The 22165-nt window shown below is 35.8% G+C and overlaps 1 protein-coding gene and 1 pseudogene across 6 annotated transcripts in view; one reads left to right on the top strand and one right to left on the bottom strand.

The window, feature by feature from the left end:
- Nucleotides 1–690: 690 nt before the first annotated feature.
- LOC129502524 (60S ribosomal protein L32-like) lies at nucleotides 691–2324 on the top strand (annotated as a pseudogene).
- A 4433-nt stretch (nucleotides 2325–6757) lies between these two features.
- The window catches only part of VGLL3 (vestigial like family member 3), a 48415-nt gene continuing 33007 nt past the window's right edge, over nucleotides 6758–22165 (bottom strand). For 4 of the 6 annotated variants that reach the window (XM_055314288.1, XM_055314294.1, XM_055314291.1 and 1 more), the window contains exons 4-5: nucleotides 14902–15001; nucleotides 12930–13007 (exon numbers count right to left, since the gene is read on the bottom strand). In XM_055314288.1, coding sequence (XP_055170263.1) covers nucleotides 14943–15001 — 59 coding nt within the window. In that variant the 3' untranslated portion in view covers nucleotides 12930–13007; nucleotides 14902–14942. Of the gene's footprint in view, nucleotides 13008–14896; nucleotides 15002–22165 lie in introns of all 6 variants that reach the window. The other 2 variants (XM_055314289.1, XM_055314290.1) reach the window with 2 other exon arrangements.

Here is a 22165-nt window from a genome sequence, read left to right as displayed (position 1 = left end):
ATGAGAAAACACACCAGGGACATTTAGTGATTTTTACAGAAGCACATGAGTTGTTAATGATAGAGCTAGGTCAGAAATTCAATTTTTTTTCTCCAGATAATCTAAGAAAGCATTCTTTGCTTCATTATGCAGTAAGACTTCATTTTTTTGAACATGCTATATAGTGGTTATGAATAGTTGCAAACATCATATAGTCTTTTTTTTTTTATCCTTAAGAAAAACAGGACTGTTTTTCCTCACTGTTCTCAGCTTCAGGTTATTTGTCCATAAATTCTTCAGTTCAATCATCTTGCAAACTATTTTCTCCTTGTTTGTCTATGTTGAATTCCTTCCAAAAAATTTCAGCTTTTTCTTCTGTCTCCCTCTCTCAGACTGAAGCCTTTTAAAATCTTGGTTATTCAGTATGGAACTCTTATCATCTTTGGATTTGTAGTTTAATATACTGTAACAGACAGGAACCAGAAAATTAAAAGTGTGAAGCCACATATCAATGTTGTTGTAAGTAGGACTTCTTTTCTTTTTCTTTTTTTTACCATGGAAACAAATTTAAGGGGTGTGATTTGCTCTAAGCTTAGGAGGATAAAGCTTTTGGGTCCTTTATTTGCATAGGCACCCTCCAAAGCTCTGAAATGAACCCTAGCATTCATCTTCACATAAGTTTTTGCAAATTAAAAAAAATAAGCTATTTTAACCACAATCATATAAAAAAAAAAAAAAACCTTTTCCCCTCGGATGTTCCCTCCACCACCTTTTCCTTTGTGGGGTGGGAAAGATTTACCAGATACATGTAGTTTGAATTTGGATTAGGGTTTAGTGGGATATATTTGGACCATTCTCAAACACTTACAGATATAAGTAATCATATTCTAGTGAAAAAATGGTGTCGCGGAATATTGTAATCCCTCACTATGTTGTTTCAAGAGCGGATGAGAACATATTACTCTATAAACAGAATCTACCTATTCTACCACCAAATAAGAAGCATGTTTGAAATATGCTAAGGTTAAAATGAAGATAAATTTGCTAGTTGCTGGAAGAGTAGTATGTTATGCTATCCATGTAGCTTAAGCATGTAGTTAATACAAATTCACATGATTTTTCTGAATTTTGTATTTATAGTATTCATCAACTTTTCAAAATTCTGTTGTCTCATACATATTCTAAATACATACTCACTTTCATAATTTAGTATGCTTTCCTATCTTCTTACAAAGCTCCCTCTGGCCCCCTCTCTTCTTCAGTGCTGCCTGCCGAGGTGGCAGCCATCTGCTACTGGATGTCATGGCTGCCCTCAGACCTCTGGTAAAGCCCACGATTGTTAAAAAGAGGACCAAGAAGTTCATCCAGCCCCAGGGAGACCGATATGCCAAAATTAAGCGCAACTGGCAGAAACCCAGAGGCACTGACAATAGGGTGTGCAGAAGACTCAAGGGCCAGATCTTGATGCCCAACATTGGTTACAAGAGCACAAAGAAAACAAAGCCCATGCTGCCCTGTGGCTTCCCAGGTCTCAATGTCAAGGAACTTGAAGTGTTGCTGATGTTCAACTAATATTACTATGCAGAGATTGCCCACGATGTCTCCTCAAGAACTGCAAAGCCATTAGGGAAAGAGCAGTCCAGCTGGCCAGCAGTCACCAATCTTAATGCCAGGCTGTGCAGCAAAGAAAATGAATAGACAGCTTATGTGCATATCACATTTGTGTAAAACCATAAAACTACAAAAAATAAAAGCTCCCCCCTCCACAACTTTTATAGATTTCAGATCCTAGATCAGCCCTTGGGTAATGAACTTCCCAAAGTTAATCCTTTCTGCCTTCAGGATAGCCTGGTCCTGACATGCTCCAGGAGCTAGAATTCAGTAGGCCTGATGGAGGAAAGACCTATATGAACAACCAAAGAAGTCAAAACAGACAAAAAAACTTCTTCTGAGAAGTACAGGAAAAAGATCAACATCAAAACTATTGAATTCTATTGACAGGTGTAAGGGCATCATCACGGGACCAGGAAACACAGGTTAAGTTCATAAGCTTCACAGGTAGGCCCAGACATACAAGCAGAGAGTAAGAAGCAGTAGTTGCATCTAGGAATATTTCCTTGAAAAAGCTGGCTTTCTTAAGACTTTTTATGAATGCGTGCTGCCTAATAGGAAGGTAGTTTGGTTTAACTCAAATAGTACAGATGCTGTATCCACTGTCAGCTGTCTAGGCTAAAGAATTTAATATCCATATGACTTCAAGATCATGGCCCTGGGGATTGAAATCATTATTTTACTTGCATATAGTTGATCTTGTAGAAAAACTAGATGCAGAAGAAAAAAATATATTACACACACACACACACACACACACACACACACAAGGGTCTGGAGTTCCAGGAGCAGAAAGATTTCTACTGCTCCATTTTCATAGGATTTGGATGAAAAAGAAAATGGGAATTATTCCAGTTGGCTAAGGAATTATTAAAAGATGCTCACAGCAAATACCTTCAGATGTGACAAGAGCAAGAGTTTCAGAGGGTAGTGTGGTGGTCTAAGATTCTTTCTTTCTTTCTTTCTTTCTTTCTTTCTTTCTTTCTTTTTCTTTTTTTCTTTCTTCTTTCTTTTTTGTTAAATTTGGCTTGATTTGGTTGGATCCCCTGCTCTGTCACTTCTAGTCAAGTACCCTTGGGCAAGGGCTTGACTGTTTTCCTAAGTCCCTAAATTCCCTAAATTCCTAAAAAATAAGATTAATAAAAAGATAAACAATAGTATTTACTTAGTGGTAAATGATTTATATATGTTATTTAATTCTTGTGACAACTGTATGAAGTACTTTTAATATCTTCATTTGACTTAAACTGGCTTAAACTTAAAAGAAACTTAAAGGGGCTGAGGAAATTGTCGAAGGACATCCAGCTTCTAAATAGCATGGTTTTTATATTGCTAACTGCCTCCCAAATAGTGCTGTCTACATTTTGCTATTTGTGAGAATTCTTTAATATAAATTCATGCAATGCTCATGATATATAGAGTTTTAATAAATACCAATTCCTGTCTCTTTGTACAGTACTTTTAGCTTTCTCAAAATAGTTTACATTTATTTTATTTGATCTTTATGTTACTGATAGGGAAACTGACTAAATGATATCAACAAATTATGAGTGGAACTGGTCCTAGGTCCAGGGTTTCTCACTTCGCATTTGCCACCTTTTCATCTCCAAACTGGTCAAAATGCTGTAAGAAGAGGCTTTCATTTTTAGCCTCTTTTAGGTCCTCCCTTCCTTTTTTGGGCTGTAGGTAGAAAGGCATATGCTTATTTTGCTAAATGAATGAGTGCCTTGATGTTACAGAACCTGATAGCATGCATTTAAAATGATTACTTTGTGTTCTTTGGGAACATCATAGCAGAAAGGACACACAAAACCAGACGTTCCCTCCCCTTGCAATGACAAGCCTTAATGGAATCTGGCCTGCGGAGTGTCTGGGCTGTGTGCGAGGCTGGTGTCAGAGCAAGTACAAGCAAGTTGGCGATGCTCATCTTTTAAAACATCGCGTAACTCAAACAGTCCTTCAAGGCACCACCCACCTTTTCCAGGGGGAATCTGCTGAAATGATTCTCTTGGAAGCAGCATGGAAATAGGGGGGAAGGGTGTTAAGTATGTGTTTTTATTTGTGGATGGGTGAGTGGGTGGGGACGGGTGGGGGTGGGGGTAAGGGAGATGGAAGCAAAGATGGAAAAAACATCCACCACTGCCACCAAAATATTCTGCTCAAGGATGAGGGAGTACACCCTACAGCTGTTAGCACTGTTTAGCATATTTTGCATATTTACATATACCAAGTATTTCCAAACAGCCTTGTATTTGTCTTAAAATCCCACACGAAAATGTCTGGTAAAGCTGTCACTGGAAAGCTTATTTTCTTGGTGATGTTTGGAAAACTGTTTTCAAGATTCTCTATATATACATCATAAACCAAGCAGAAGAGTTAACTGTCATTACCAACATTATACTCTAGACGAGTCCATCTACTCATCCGACAACACTCAGAGCAAAACACCCATGTTCTAAGGCAAAGAAAACACCATTGGTTGAAGAGAATTTTTCACAATTACTTTTTTGGTTCTGTACAAAGTGAAACACAGAACATCACCCAGTGATTCTCAGTCTCAAAGCCACCAAAGTGTGATTTTATTAATTGCTATTGACTTTCATCTTTGATTTAGAAATGTTTTATTTTGGGGACTTTTTTTTTTTTGGTAAGAAAAAATGATTAATACTGGATGGATTTCTCATATAGCCATTTTTTTTAAAGAAACATTAAACCACACATAGCCCATTTGAAAAAAAATTAAGGAACTTCCAGCAGAAGGAATGGGGTAGTTAAAGGCTATATTTTCCTTTTAGCAAGATCCACAAGAAAAGGATAGAGTGTTGTGTTTAAAGGGGAACAGATTTTGTATTTTTTGGCATGATAATAAATCCTCTGTTGCTATATTTGGCTCCCTGCAAATAGTCTCTTTTACAAGTGCAAAGCAAAGATCAATGCTGGTGTTCTCCATTCAGCCATAGCCAGACTTGGGATGGAAAGTGAAAAAGTTGTGCTTGAGTGTTGTTACTAAGACAATCTAGCTCATTTGCTGATCAACAGCATTCCAAAGCATAGGTACCTACTTTACACCTTAAATGTATCAAAACATGTTTGCTTTCTGTAACGGTTGTTCCACTGCTTAACTGATAACAGATGTAATGATTCACTCTGGACAAAAAATGTAAAAGCTTTACCATGTCAATGTGGTCATATATATTTTGTCAAATGTGTATAAGCAGGTCAAATGAGATGCTTGGAGACTGAGGACATCACAGGATGATCATACGTTCCCCAAAAAGGAAGCAAAACAATTAAATGGTAGTTGATTATCCCCAGAGAAAAGACACTTCAGCTAGGAAGAATCTGCACCAGATGTCCTGCTCTCCACCCCTGCGAGTGCTCGTCTGACATAAATACCACAGAGTCCTTTAGAGTCCAAGGCACTATAATAACCACATGATATGTTTGAAATAACAACAGAAAATCCCTTCGTATGCAATTATTTAAGTGAATGAAGATGAATTCTACACAAATGACCATTGCAAACATAGAATAAGCCTTGCTGGTTTCAGTGATACACTAAAGACTCCCAGATGACAGGGCTGATGAAAAAATACGCTGAAATCTACTACTAATTGTGGTAGTAGAATAATGCACCTTCCAAAAAAAAAAAAAAATCCTAATCTCTAGAACCTGTAAATAGGTTACCTTATGTTTAAGGACTTTGCAGATGTGGGGATCCCTGGGTGGCGCAGCGGTTTGGCGCCTGCCTTTGGCCCGGGGCGCGATCCTGGAGACCCGGGATTGAATCCCACATCAGGCTCCCAGTGCATGGAGCCTGCTTCTCCCTCTGCCTGTGTCTCTGTCTCTCTCTCTTTCTCTCTCTGTGACTATCATAAATAAATAAAAATTTAAAAAAAAAAGGACTTTGCAGATGTAATTAAATTAAGAACCTTGAGATGAGGAGACAATCCAGGCAGACTCAACGTAACTACAAAGGTCTTTAAACATGTGAGAGAGAGGCAAAAGAGAGAGGGTCAGGGTGATGCCACGTGAGAAGGACCTGACCAGGGACTGATTGCTTAGAAGATGGGGAGGAAGAGTGCCATGAGTCAAGGACTCCAGAAACTTGAACAGCAAGGAAAGAGATTCTCTCTTAGAGCATCCAGAAGGAATGCAGCTGACACTTTGATTTTAGCCTGACAGCAGTGCTGAATGTCTGCCTACAGAGTGGTTAAGATCATAGATTTGTGTTGTTTGAAGCTATTACGTTGTAATTTTTTATAGTGGCTAAAAAACCCTCATAACACTAGTCTCGTTTAAATATAGCATACAGGGGCACCTGGGTGGCTCGGCGGTTGAGCATCTACCTTTGGCTCAGGTCATGACCCCGGGATCCTGGGATCAAGTCCCTCATCAGGCTTCCTGCTTGGAGCATGCTTCTTCCTCTGCCTGTGTCTCTGCCTCTCTACCTGTGTCTCTCATGAATAAATAAATAATCTAAATAAATAAATCAAACAATTAAGAATGCCAAATTATATCTCCTATATGTTGGAGGGTCTACTGATTTAAACACTTATTTCTAGACTTTTGCACTTTTATACGGAAAATTCCTTTAAGAAGAAAGTAGAGTCCACTGTAGGGAAACTCTAGCTTCCTTCAAAAATATAAGGTCTTGGAAATTTCCTCTCCAGGTGCAGTTCTTTGGTGTCAATGAATTGTTAGGAAAGTTTTCTTTCTTTCTTTCTTTCTTTCTTTCTTTCTTTCTTTCTTTCTTTCTTTCTTTCTTTCTTTCTTTCTTTCTTCTTCCTTTCTTTCTTCTTCCTTCCTTCTTCCTTCCTTCCTTCCTTCCTTCCTTCCTTCTTTCTTTCTTTCTTTCTTTCTTTCTTTCTTTCTTTCTTTTCTTTCTTTCTTTCTTTTTTTTTTCCCATAACAGTTACAGCAGGTTCTGTATCAAGTGTAAAAACAAAGCAACACAAAACTCATAATGAGTCAACTGATAAACTTAGAAGCATTGTATTAAAAAATTCATTCTCAAGCTTCCTGCTGTTACCTAATGAACATAGCCCATTTCACTTGCTCTTCCATTATAAACACCTGTTTTATAACCCACTCCTCACTGTAACAACTAAATTCTTTGGCCTTAGAAATTAACCTCATAAAAACAGACAAGTAAAACACTAGATGCTTTAATTTCCAAAGATATTTATAAATTGCTTAATTGGATAAGAAAACAGAGACTTAGTTAATTGTCAAGAAATGCAGACCAAAGCAAAATGCTACATTAAAATATAAGCATTAAATTCACATTATTTATTGAACAAATTGAAGATGACATTGTTTTTACTACAAAGTCCTCCACCATCTTTTATCATTGACACGTAGTTATGCGACCTGCATTTGAGGAGTGAACAGAAATATGAAAATGTCTTTTGCCCTAACCCCAAGAAAGGTAGAAGAAAAATTAATAGTTTATAATTAGCTTGTAAAGCCAAAAGTTTTATGAATTCTGTAAATTAAGACTGACAACAAGGGTAAGATTAATTAGTCTTTCTTTCTGGAAATGTAAAATTAAGATAGCATAAAATTTGTTCATGAAACTAACAAGTCTGGAATTTCATTATATTTCAATGTTGTAAGATAATATTTCTATTAATAGTTTTCAGTTTACCTAATCAAATGACAAATGTAAAGTCTTTCACACCGTTAATTTTTTTATAAAATTACTTCACCTTACCTAGATTTATATGATAAAAACAAATTAATTCATGTTTTCCCTTTCAATATATGCACTTTAAAATGATACAAAGAATTCACATGAAAACCTTTCCGTATATTGTATATCCAGAAAAATGTATGGAAGAGTATTTTTAAATCATATATAATATATAAGATTGTAAATATCCTAAGAAATTAAATCATGTGTGTAAATAATCATTATTAATTTTTGCCTTAGCCACGGCTTTAAAAAAATGCACATCTCTATTAGTATAAAGGGATATCGTTAGAAAAGTTCACATCTTGCGCATACATCAAAAAAAAACCCTAAGAAATCTTATATTCTAAAAGTTATTCTTAAGTCAAAATTTAGTAGTCCAGAAATTATTAAAAAGAAAGCTAATTGATATTAACCTGCCCTTTTCTAGAAGGTATCCTCACTTCCTTATACAATGGAATTGGTAAATTACACTTAATTCAATTAGTATTTCTTGGAACTTTAAAACTAGATTCAGATAAATTTATTGGATCAAACTAATTTGCAATTTCAAGTGAACACTAGTTTGATCAATTATTTGAAACTAAAAATATTTTTCAAACAAACAAAAAAGCATAATGGACAATAAAGGAAATAAGAAAATCACGATATTTTAATAATAATGGCTATTTCTTTATTTTGGAAAAGTGGATAGGGTGAAACTCCAAGAGGCACTAAAAGAAAAAAGCCTGCTGAAAAATTCTAAAAGTTTGTTCTGTGATCAATGTCCACGACCATGTTGCCAAGGTAATTAACGTTTTGAAACTCTTGAGAATGAGGCTTCCCTGCAGGGGCCACCCCATACCCCAATCTTTGATTATCCATTTTTGTATAATTTACACACTTGTCTTCCACATACATTTTTGAACTAAAAGTATAACCTTATTTTAATACTTTAATAAGAGATTTAAAGAGCTCTTAGGCCATGTTTGTAGGGAATAAATTTGAATTTTTCAAAGAAGCCTTCAATTTTCTGAAAGATGTGTCTTTTATCCTGGAGGAAAGAAAACATAAAGCAAAACGGAACCGAGTCCTTAAGATCCTGTACCTTAAAATCGGTAGGCTGATTTCAGTCTTGGTCTCATAGAGTTTCTGCTTTTCTGCTGTCCTTATGTCTGCTGTGAAGGTGATCGATCACAGGGATTCTAACTGACATCAATACTCTTTTGTAAATGCAATGGTTCAAGTGAACTCTTTCCATCTTCAATAACTGACACAGTGTCAACATCTGCTTCCAATAAAATTGTTTCTTTTTCTCTCAAGCAGAGTAAATCTGCTGAGATCGTAAAGGGATTTTTTTCCCTCCCCTTTTCATGCAAACAATTTTTTCCACCATATTTTGCAATTTTTCCTCCAAGGCAAGTAAAAAAAAATAATTTCAAAAGAGATGTTTTCAATTCCAGGTGCTAAGGAAGACCACAATACAACTGCAAAATATAAACTTTGGTGATTTAGTAAAGACGTTGCCTTAATTTGGGAGAAAATACTACATAAGATCCTGGATGAATGAAATTTTGAAATACGTAAGAAAACTCACAGTTGGACCTACATACCACTAAAAGGTTAATTTATTTTCCTTAATAAATGACACACTAAAGTAACAGAAATAATTAAGAAATTTGCATTTTATCTTCAACAAATAGTAGTGGACAAAGATTTTCTTGCAACAATTTGTTATGAAAAAGCAGTCATATATCTACCTATTTGATTGCTGCAGGAAAGGATATGGTAAGTATAAAGAAGAGACATTTGGGAGTTCAATTTTATGACCTACTTACTTGACAGACATTTGTGGTACCTGTCATTTATTGAACATCTACTATGAAACAGATATGATTGATCATATACATATAGATAGGTAGATATGATTTCCACACTTTGCATCCTACTGGTTAGATACTATTATCTCACTTTACTCATAAGATAAATAAACCCCAAATGACACATATCTAATTGTGGCCAGGCCAAAATTCAGACCTGATGCACAAGCCAATGCTCTTTTCCATGAATTCATTCTGCTTCTCTAATAATCCCGCAGCCAACACTCCAATATATAAACTTTCCTTTTCCACCACTTAATGCCACTGTCCTATTGACTTAATCTGGCAAATATTATGTAACAAAGGGACACTCACTAAGAACAGAATTTAGTTTCTTGAAATAGAGTTTCTGACTGCAATTTTAAATGACAAGTATAACGTTAAACCAGATAGCAAATGCAAAAACTAGATAGATCCTGCCCTATTCTGCAGGTCTTAGAATAGGAATAGGAAATATGAGTTTGCAAAATGAATAATGAGCTCCTAAAGGGCATGTTTTATGCCAGTGCCTAGAATTTTTTTTGTTTGTTATAAAGTTAAAAGAACTAATTCCTTAATTATTTGCAACCCACTGGTTCTCATTTGCAAAATGTAGAGTAATCCTGGACATTTTGGCTTAAGATAATAATGTAAATAATTTTAAGAGGACAAAGAAAGAAAAAGAATTGGAGATGAAAGTTAGGAGGGGAGAGTTAACCTTCTTAAAAGAAACACTGGTTTTTAAAACACTTAGAGGCTTTTCAAATAAACAATGATGGACAAAATAGCCCGTTGATATCTAAATTATCACTTTAATGCTGTTCTCTAAGTCATGTTAGTTTAGTGGTCCAAGCCTAGATTAGATGTCAAATAAATGAGATGATTTCATAAGGTCTAGCTCACAGACCTTTAAAAACCTTGAATGAAGTCTGATTTTTAAAATAGTCAAAGGTGGAGTGCTTCCAAATGACTTGGGAAGGAAACTTGTAGCCCTTGGTAAAGCAGTATAGAAGCCTCCAAGTTCAACAGCATCATTCTGATGTGAGAAAAGCAGACCCAGAGAGACAGCATTTTAAACTTAAATTCAGAATATCAAGCTAAATTGCAACTCATCCTCTTCAATAACTTCTGGTGGTAAAGGTAATATGATCGTAATAAGGGGATGCCAGGCAAAACAAATGAACCAACACAAACAAAAACCAATTAAAAAAAAAAAACACCTAAACAAGGGAATGCCAGGCAATTATAGAGACATTAAAGAGTCTTTTTACTTGGACTTTGATCCATTCCTTGTCTGTGCAAGGATCTAATCGTTGCAATAGGTCAACAATGTCTTTTCTCAACAGGAGACCCCACTTACAAATCTGTCCTGGATACAGCACAATTCAGGCCCCCAACTTTTCTTGGGCCCCAGAACCCAGGAATGTGTCACACTAGAGTTACCAGGGGTATCACAGAACACAGTCCAAATTCAGGGTGAAGTTAGCCAGTTGTCTCTCTCTCCTTGAATTCAATTCAATGGAGACTAAGGAAAGGAGCAGAGAGTTAATAATTTTCTTCTCCCTTAATTAGGAAAATCCAGTTGAATGAACTGAATGAATTGGGCCACGTCGCTGTTCTAAGAGAAACGGCAAAGGAAGTTAATAGGTTCCAAGGGAAGAGGAGGAAAATAAATAACCCCCAGTGAGTCATCCCATGGGAACTGCCGAATATTTGTCTTTGAAAACTTAGGAGTACACAAGAGGAAACCAGTTTTAGAGATTCATTTAACTTCATGCTCCACCAATTGGGCAAAGGACATACAACCGTAACAAGTCAAATTATAGATCAAAATACAGATAATTTAACCAAGCCACTCCCTAGAAATCTAAATTCATATCATTAGTAAGTTGAAAATTCCTTAAGTTTCGACCTCACATTAGGTAAAAATATGCATATTGTGTTAAGAAGAGTCTGATTAAGAAGAAGCAACTTCTAGTGATAAGAACACAAGACAGTATATATATATAAAAAAAAAGAACACAAAACAGTATATAGACATAACTCACCAGAGGCACGGGAGGTAGGGGGGAAACTAATGCAAAAAAACAGAGATAAGGGAACTACTTTATATTATCTGTAAGAACCCTGCTTAGCTGAGCAGAGGTTGTACTGTTCTTATACCTAAAATGTTTATGCACAAGATATACAAATTTAAAATGGAAAGTGGTATGTCATTAAACACTGTATTTCATATGGGCAAAGACAAGGATGGGGCACATTTAAGAAACTTTTACCAAACTAAAACTTCTATATAACGCTAACTTTTTAATGTGGCCCATCTCTGGATGCAGCTGTAAGAGAATGGACTTTGCATCAAAATCCTTAAAATATTAATAACTGCTACTTTTATAACCCTAATCTTTTCCTAACAGTGTCTTAATTATAATTCCAATTTCATCTTATTTAGATCCTGAGGGTCATGCCAAGTTGAATCCTGAGTTTTCAAGAATAAATTTCTAAGAATAAAGTCAATTTATTATCTCAATTTAAGTACTCGTGGCATAAATTCCAATTTAAACTTCATTTTGCTCTAAACATTTTTTTAAAAGAGTTTAATCTACTAAAACCAGATTTAAACAAAGAAGATGGGAAAAAACTTACATTTAAAATATTACATCTAATATACTATTTTTTCAATTTACAATGATGAGTAACATTATCAAAACTAGCCATTGAATTAAAGGCTTTGTGATGTGTCTAGTACCTTCCCAAATATTACCCTTCAAACCATCTCCAGGGGAAAAAAAATCCACTTAAAATATGACCTTCAAAATTGCCATGACTGAATAATTAGAAACAAGGAAACTAAGCCATCGGCAATCAAAGGTAGCACGGATGGGTAAATGCGTTTATTTTCCAGTAGTTGGATACAAACTGGTTCCATTTATAAAGTTGGATGGGCTAGAAAGACAATTATATTCTCTAGGCAAACTCTCCATCTGACTTCCATGTTTCTGCAAACTTTCATCTTAGCCAATCTCCAAGTACTCTTTCGGACAAACTGAAGTAATGTAATACCCTTTTTTTTAGTGAGGTCATTAAAACACTTCCCTTTCAAGCTATACATATAACTAAAAGCTAAGTGAGCTAGCATGGAATTAAATCTTCACTGAGATTTAATGTAGAACAATACTATATTGGCTTGGCTACGGTGCTACTTTTGTAAAAAAGGAGAAACTATCAAACACTTGAGGTAAGCTAGAAAGCACAGAGCATATCACAGACATCTTAAAGACAAGCATTTTCAACATTTTTGCCAGTGCTTCTCTGAGAGCAAGTTCTTTAAACAGAACTTAACAATTTTTACAATATTAAAAAAAATACATCCCTCAAAAATAGCCCATCAATGCTAAAGCAAATTTTTTGTATTTCTACAAAAATAGATACACATAGAGCTACAAAATTGTATTCCTGAAGGAATGGGCATTTTCATTTGTGGTTCATCTTTTCCTGACAAGGTTGGTTGGTTCAAAAAGGAAAACAAACAAACAAACCCCAAAACATCAAGATGAAACAAAAATTAAACCATGTATTCATAAAAGCAAGACAAAAAAAGAGAGTTGCACAGTTGGCAAAGGCTCAGATGAGGGGAAAAATACAAACAAAAATGCTTTTCTTCAATGTCTAGGACCCACTCTGCTTTCTCAAAGAAAGGCTCCAAACCAAAGTCAGCTGGCTGATGCTTCCTCTTCTCCTTCCATGTCTATTGTGTCCCACTGCAGAATGGAAAATCCTGGCACCATCTTTTCCAGTGGGCCCATGGATTCACACTCCAACCTGACTTGCTAATACTGTATTTCAGTACCAGGGTGATTCCTTGTTCTTGTCTTGATGCTGTAGACCTAGAAAAGGTAACAATGAGAGAAACAGAAGGCCTTAATACAGGAAGCACTCGAAAATGGGCATCATCTACAATCCACTGGATATAGAAACCAAAGAGACAATCTAGGCAACTGTGGAGTATGGTCAAAGGATGACCTGATCTCTAAAGAAATTCTGTTTGAGCTCACAATTTTAAAAAAGCCAACCAACACAGCAGTTGGCAAAAACTCTAGACTAGCATAGTGCTATTTGTACATTAGACATTCTTCTTCTTTTTTTTTTTTTTGACATAGTAGAAATTTCTTACTATGGTTTTTATTTTCTTGGAGTATGAGTGATAACAAATAAAATAATATAAACAAAACCTTTTTATTTCTAATTTGAAAAGGAGCTGATATTTGGAGAAAACAAGCTAACCAATCTTTGGGGCATTTCAGTTAATACTTTTCAGCAATAAAAATGATAGTTTTGAACTAAAATTGTGAGTAAATTCTGGTGCCACTTTAAAATATAATCCATACCACAGTGGTATTGCTATCAAATTTGATGAGGAATTAAGACATGGTTCAAAACTGGATCTAATAGTGTAAGTAAAATAGACAACTGGTTCATAGATAATAGCATAAACCTATATTATTTTTATAAATTTACTTGTTTTTTTTTGCATCTTCCTCCAGAAAATATTTGAGATGGCTTACAAAAATTTATACTTAATAAGAAAATAAAATTTACAGACAAGTTTTTAAAAGTAGTGACAGAAGGAAAACAAGTGAACATGTAAGAATTCCAACTCAAAGCTAAAGTAATTAAGAAGTTTATCAAACAGGAAAAAGAAAATGTGACTCTGATTTGGTTCCAATAGTCAGTTGACTAATTTCTGATGTGGACAATTAGCATAGCACCTTCAGCTTATACCACTTGAAGTCACTTACCTCAGTTTCCTTTATTTTTGCCATAATCATTTGGAAGAGGAAAGACCAAGTAATGATTGCCTGTAAGTTGTTTACAACCAAATACCAAAACATGAAGGAAGATTACTGAATAAATGGGCAGAAATGCAGCACAACTGGGTGCTCAGATCACAGGATGTTTTCTTGATCTAAAACTGTTTTAAGTCTGGGCTGGATGTCAGAAATGGAATGGTTAAATTATAATTGTTACTAAAACAGTGGCAGTGATTTCATTTCTTGTCCCTCCAACTTATCAAAGAATTTTACAAAACAATGGGTGTCATTACAAAACAGACAAAATTATTTAGTCATTGATGGAAGACATAAAGACAATCTATGAAAAGACTACATAAAGGAAGAGAGAATAAACAGAAAAAGACAATGAAGTATCTATATCCTATAGCACTTGCATACTGGGGGGAAAAGCAACACTTTCTAAAAAAAGATTAGTTCCATCTCAATTTTTTTTCCATGCAGCTAGTATTATGTTTAGATACAAAGTCAACATTTTTCCTTTCAAAAAGAGAGGAGACAGAGGAGAAACAGAAGAGGGGAAGGAAGAAATAAAAGGATTTGGGGCATACTAGTTCCCTCTAAATTTGCTCTACGCGTTTTCAAATGATTTTATGGTTAGAATAATTTGCAACCTGACACAGTCTCTGTTTGGTGACTTTTATAATCTAAACCACCTTAACTGACAATCTGCTGACTGCATAAATATTGTTTTCATTATTGAAATGTCTCATCTTCTATATGACTCAGTATTTCCACACTTGAAGACTCCATCAATCTATAGAATGTCAGCATGGCAAGTCATGAATAGTGTTGGAATCATCAAGTGGTTTGAGTGTCTTTTTTTCCCCCCTTAAATAAAGGCAATCCCTAGTTTGCTTTGCAAAGACATATGACTTTCAAAATCATGTTAGGCTTTTTCTGCAGAGGAGCATTGCATTACTTACCATACCTCTACATTCTCCAGCCAGAATAACGGAGGGCATTCTCTCATTATAACTTCATCTTTTCATTGTTTTTATTCCAAGTCTTTGCATTACTTGAATGCAATCCTTAAAAAAAAAAAATCAATTCATCTATAGCCTAAAAAAGTAAATATCTAAGTGGTCCTTATACAAGGTTTAGCTTCTTGGTGATGGTACATTAACTCAAGCCTTTGATTTAATTACCAGGTATTTCAAAAATACCCATAAAATTCCACAACAGGCATTAAAAAAACACAAGAAAGTGAACAACCACAAACAAAAGACCCTAGTACTAAATAAGTTGCAACAGAGAAGTGGTGCTAGGGTTTTTCTTGTTAGACAACTGATGAAGACAGACCAGGATATTTAAGAGTTAGCTGGTACATTTAGTTTTCTCAGTAAGGGTTGAAGAGGACAAAATCATTGACTTTTATCCTTATGAGGTCTACATACAACATTTCTTGCCAGAACACAAAATCCCTCTGCTATATTGCTCCCATTCAGGCTTGTTTTGCCTCTCACTTTCCTAACAAAAACCTATAGAAAATTGGTTCATAGCATATCCCGCAATCTCCCCACTGGCTGCCTGAAATCACCCATGTTTATCTTCTTGGTATCAGTAACTCAGTTTTAATTTTATTGTTTAGTCTGTGAGATTTTTAGTAGAAGACAAAATAAACATCATAAAAATGTCAGTGAACGTTTTCTTACAGCTGAATATGACAGACACTGTGTGAAGTGCTTTTCATGAAATATTTTATTTAATGTTCCCAACCATGCTACAATAATATTTATTTTACAAATGAGAAAATTGAGACTAAGAGAAATTATGGAACTATTAAGTGGTAGAACTAGGATTGAAAACAAAGTAGTCTGGTGTCAGAGTCAAAGGTCTTAACTATAGCGTATATGCCCCCCCCCCCCATCTGGACTATATTTGCCAGACACTATCTCACTATCCTACACTACCACAACTCCGCAAGTCAAAATCTTTTCATTAAATCAACTTGATGAAAAACACATTTTTATATTCCTTTTTGCATTGTTTAGAAATAACCTGATTTAACAGAAACAATATCAGAGTTAACAATAGAACTCTCTTACTAATCTTTTTAAACTATACATCTGCAATGTTTTTTCTAAGATGCAGTAATTGATTGCACAGTAGTTTATTAGACTTAGATGAAGACTCTTTCAGTTGTGTAAGAGGATTTTCCTGTGTTTGACATATAACCCCGCTGCCACAAAAAGAAACCTTCCCCAGTTTGAACGCTGATGGCAAAGGGTGGCATTTGGGTCATGAAGTTTTCAGAAATGGGACCAGAAAACAAAGACATCAGATCATTGGCTTTTCAGAGTTTGAGAATCTGGGATTCAGTTTGGAAAAAAGCTTGAAGGGAAATGCAAGCCCACAGACCCAGTTTCTCAATTCGATTCCAACACCACTAACACCTGACCACCAAAAGAACAAGGAAAAAAAATCTAGACTTAAGGGAGCAGAGGAAGAAATATGAACACAGAAAAGAAGTATATGATAATTAGAAGGAGAGAAGTCTTAGTCAAGGAAAGAAGATTATAACAATTTCCCTTTAAAATTAGAAGTATTTGATTATATAACAAAGCATCATAACTTTAAGATTTTTTTAAAGATTTTATTTATTCATGAGATACAGAGAGACAGACAGACAGACAGAGACAGAGAGGCAGGGACACAGGCAGAGGGAGAAGCAGGCTCCATGCAGGGAACCTGATGTGGGATTGAATCCCAGGTCTCCAGGATCACACCCTGAGCCAAAGGTGGCGCTAAACCGCTGAGCCACCTAGAGATCCCAGATTTTTTTTTTTTTTTTTTTGAGGGTAGGCAAGGAGGGGCAGAGGGAGAAGAAAACTCAAGCAGATTCTGCACTCAGCACTGAGCTCCACGTGGGGCTCCAACCCATGACCTTGAGATCACAACCTGAGCCAAAACCAAGAGTCAGACACTCAACTGACTGTACCACCCAGGTGCCCCAGAGGTTCACCTCTTACAAAAGGCTCCAGGAATAAGGAAGTAGAGATGGCAACAGGGCTTGTCTAAGGAGGAAAGGCCTGGATATTTCCAGCTCTGTAGTTTCCCTCCACTCCTAGGTGTCTTATAAAAAGATCCTAAAGTTTCCATAGGATCCCCCAAAAAAGGGACATGAGCGAGCACAGAGAAAATGCTGGCGGGCTTACTAGTTTGTCTGATAGCTATGATGTGGGTGCCCCACAGCAGAAGAAATGGCACCAGCCACCCCAACTGAGAATCTTGGAGGGATCACAATCACTAGAAGCTGAACTCAAATAGATCATCACTTGGGGGAGTACTGTACAGAGAATGAACTGAAAAACAGAGTTGGTGGAGGGGATAGGTTTGGAAACAAAGGCCAAGATAGGAAAGAAATGACAAAATCAAGAAGCGATCAGCAACCTCTTAATTGACAGTTTTTGTGATACAATTGATCTGAGAAGAAGTTTCAACTTTAAAGTGGACATTTTACTAAATAATATGAGAGCAATGGAGATTCCATTAAGTTGGACTAAGAATACTCAGAATTAATGAGGTTAACTTTTCTGCTATTGGGTAGAAATAAATAGTTTAGGTTACTGAAAAGCTACACTCCAGCACACCTAAGTTTTAGGGAGTGTTTGCTTGTTGCAGAGTCATATCCATTAGAAAAGCATGTCCTACTTCTAAGCAAGCATAGTCACCTGACCACAGCATTGACTATAGCTCTTAAGTAAGTTGAACATGGTTCCAATTAATTTTATTGCTATAGATAAAAGAGGTAGTGTGGTAACCATACACTGGGGAACACACTGCTGATAAAAAAGAAAACATGAGAACACAAAACCTGGAAGTATGGGGAGAACATTTTACAACCTGAAATTCAAGAAATACTTCAATACATAAAAATAAATTTTTCATATCAAAGCTATTAAGAGTCTAGAAACTCTTTACAGTCAAAATGCTTGCCCTTAGACCAGTAGAAGCTGATAGCTTATTCCTTCCTTAAAAAAAAAATCCCCTGCTCCATCCCTGCTTTAATAAAGATAAGTCATATTTACTACAAATATAAGTATATACGACACTGTTGGATGCTTTATCAAAATATCCAGCCTTTACTAATAATATGATACCTCACACTGACACAGTGACAAATGATCACAAAGTGATACAAGAGACAGTCATATTCTCTTCTCTTACTTTATAAAATTATCATTGGTAATGATCATACAACTGCATTTGTTTGTGCCCCAGGGCAATCAGTTTAAATGCTAGTTAAGAATTTCTAAATAAGATCTAGGTGGAGGTAGCACCTTAACACTAAATGGGGGAAAGACAAAAGGGGGGGGGTTAAGAATGAGAACTATCCATTCAGGAACTACCACTTCATTTCAAGTAAATATTTAGACCATGTTTAACCACCATGGACACCTTCCCTCATTCTTTTTAAATATATCTTTCTTTTTTAAATTTCTTTTTTTAATAAATTAATTTTTATTGGTGTTCAATTTACCAACATACAGAATAACACCCAGTGCTCATCCCTTCAAGTGTCCCCCTCAGTGCCCGTCACTCATTCACCCCCACCCCCCGCCCTCCTCCCCTTCCACCACCCCTAGTTCGTTTCCCAGAATTGGGAGTCTTTATGTTCTGTCTCCCTTTCTGATATTTCCCACACATTTCTTCTCTCTTCCCTTATATTTCAAATTTCAAAACATCATAGATTTCTTGTTTAATAACAAGTCATAGGGTATTTAGAAAATGTAAGTTCTACATGACATCCCTTGTCAAAACAGAACTCACTGGATATACTTTAGATGTATGTACATACACCACAGTTTATACTATGCTAGAACATGTTTATTTCATTAGCAATATTAGCTTGGAAAACCATTTATTCCATGTCAGTCCATGTAGATGAACCCTTCTGGAGGGATGTATAATATTCATTCTACCCTGCAGTGTGAATTACCCAATTCTCTATAGATGTACATCATTTGGAGACACACGCGTGTGTACAAATATACTTGTTATTTATGTGAACATTTTGGTAGATAAAACAAATTCCTGGAAATATGTTTGTATAACTGCTGAACCTCAGCATATATGTACACTTACATGTGCATACTTCATTGTGGGTGCCAAGTGTTTCAGCAAGTGTGTACCAATATTTGTATGATTTTTTACTACTTATTATTATAGATTAAAAATATCTATTTCAGTTTGTATTTCTTCTCATATTAGTGAAGGTAAACATTCTGTGATTATGTCATTTCTTCCTCTGTGTTTTATCTTTGGCCAATTTCCTATGCATTTTAGAAAGCAACTTCCTCATTTATTTCTAACTGCTTTTTGTATGGTAGCTACTCAAGTATTATTTTTCTCATATTTTATAAAATATTTTAGCCAGTTCAATAACACTAAGCATCTTCATGGTTAGGACTTCAATGCTGGATAATAATTATTTTTAAAGTCATCACAAACAAAATGTACTCTTGAACCAGACCAAAGATTAAGTTTATTATGACACGTGATTTACAATTACCTCCTTATCATCTTGCACACTAAAACAACTCTTGCACACTAAAACAATGGTAAAAGGTATTTAACTATGGCAGTGAAATAATTTATTAGCAGAGGGATGTCTTTCTGTGTATAAAGATATTTTCTTGAGGCACATTTAGAATTGACTTAAAATTTCCATGTAGTAGTACTGTCAGAAACAATGAGGTGAAAACTGTCTAAACTTGCCAAAGTATCTTTAAGTTCAAATTCAAAAGACAACTAGAAATGTAAAACCCGCGGAATCCAGTAGACAACAATTTACTAGGTTTTTGTAAAGAGCACAGCACCTGCACACCTGAGGCAACCACTGTAGGTGGCCAGTGGGTTGGTGCCCAGGTGTTCGCCGCTGCTCCTGCTTACCCCACCCCAGATGGCCGCCCTGCCAGCTCACCACCTCCCTTCCTCCAAACCACAAACTCTTCCATGGGCACCACTGCCAGCCCTTGCCTTTAGCAACATCCACGTCCTCAGACTTGCGGAGGTTTAAATGGCCAGCTAGACGGAGACTGGCAAGTACTTAAACCATCAGGACATGAGTTACAAATCTGAACCAGTCATTTTAAAATTGACCTTGTGGGGGCATCCAGGTGGTTCAGGGTGCAGTCCCAGGGTCCAGGGATCAGTCCCGCCTTGGGATCCCCACAGGCCTGCTTCTCCCTCTGCCTGTGTCTCTGCCTCTCTGTGCGTCTCTCATGAATAAATACATAAAATCTTTTTTAAAAGGATTTTTAAAAAATAAATAAAATTGACCATGCAGACAAATACAAAACAGAAATTAACAGAGTTGGGTTGTTTTTGGTCATGGTGGCAATTTACTATGCTCAAAATTTGAATATCAATTCGATAATCTCTTAGGTGAGAGAAACTGGGAGGTACAATATGGAAATAGACACTGCTCACCATTTCCAAAAGCAGATACTAAAACAAAAACAAAAACAAAAGCAAAACATTGAAGACAGAAACAAAGAATAAAGGAAAGGGGGAATGGGGACGAGGGAAATGGAATACCCTCTGTAATTTCTTCTATAGACTTTCTCCGAGAACTAGAGAGGATCAGGACCAAAAAATGCTTGGATCGCTAATTGTAACTGAAACCACAAGTTATAATACTCTCAAGAGATTCTAACTATCCAGACATCTGTTGGATAAAAATGCAGCCAAACATGCATCTTTAAAGAGGTTCGTAGATTATGCAGTGACAGGTTTATGATCCAGAAAATAGATAATTCAACCAGAGGAAGAGCTAATCTGGATTCACTGCTTACCCATACAAACATAATTAGGGATACAACACCAATACAGGAAACACCGTACCTAGAGGTAGGAGTTATTTAAAGACTCCAAAATTTTAAAAATTACTTCAGAACCACAGAAATACAAATGTATTTTTATACCCATTTGATTTAAGTAATCAATCTCTCAATTAAAGCTAATTTTATTGGAAAATATTCTGTAAGAATAAGATATATTGCATATCAATTATTTCTACATAGACATCAGTAATTTTTCATCTTTCTTATTTGTGGTATAAACACAAGTTTGTTCTGACATTTTCCAAGAGATTGTCCAATCCAAGCAAACATAAATAGGGCTTCAAAGATTCTGAAGATGCCAAGCACCACCTGATACTGCCCAAGCAAAGTAGCCATGAAAATGGGCATTAGAACACATACTTACAGCTGACAAAAATTATGAAAGTAAATACATAGTATATCAGGCTGTATCCAAAAAAAGAATGGCATATTTTGCCTCTAGCAGTCTCTCATAAGACTTTTTTTGGTTATCTTTTTGCCAAGGAATTCACAACATGTTGGCCACAGACAACTGTTTGTGAAACCTTATACTGTTGATAAATAAGAACAGAGTTAGATAGCCTGAAAAGGAATAAAAAAGAATCTGTAAATTCCACAGGCCGTATAGAATTTTTCTATATAATTTTTGCATCTTATTTGAAAACTGATGTGAAACTGTCTGGGACAAGTTCTGAAACATATTTCTTCATTCAGGCTGTTTCTTTTAGATGTACCCCTAGAGATGTGATATAAGAATTAGCAAATCATTACTGAAAAGATAATTTGTGAATATAAAATACACTGACCCTGAAACAGAACTTTTAATGCTTTGAGTGGTTCTCCATTCAGAGTCACACTAGAATATCCTGGGAGTTTTTTTCAACCTCTACACCTCTTCTCTCAGATGAGAACAGAAGTTTCTCTTGAGAAGAAGACATGGTGTAGTTTGAAAAAATACCCAACTCCCAACCATAACTAGTTGATGAGGACTCCTTTAAGAAAACAGTCAAAAGATGATGGTGTTGCCTAGTTTTGTTTGCAGTTTTGGGGAAAATATTTTAGAAAGCAAGAGATGAGTGCTCGCTTCGGCAGCACATATACTAGAAAGCAAGAGATGCTACCCAATTTATATAGCAATAAATAGAAGCTTATTTACAAAATTAATACTGCAATGGAAAAATGAATCCGTTTTTAGTTCACAACTTTTAAAGACTAGCATGTATTAATGGGGTTTGGGTGAGTTTAGTTATATATCATCTAACTGCCTCATTCTGTGCATAAAATTTGTTTGATCTATATAAGTGATGAGGGCAAATGTCTCACAGAATGGTGAGACAAATAATACTTAAACCCAAGGGGATAGGATCA

The sequence above is a fragment of the Nyctereutes procyonoides genome, unplaced genomic scaffold (assembly GCF_905146905.1).
Source record: "Nyctereutes procyonoides isolate TBG_1078 unplaced genomic scaffold, NYPRO_anot_genome, whole genome shotgun sequence".
NCBI classification, from domain to species: Eukaryota; Metazoa; Chordata; class Mammalia; order Carnivora; family Canidae; genus Nyctereutes; species Nyctereutes procyonoides.
This window is presented reverse-complemented; position numbering and strand designations above follow the sequence as displayed.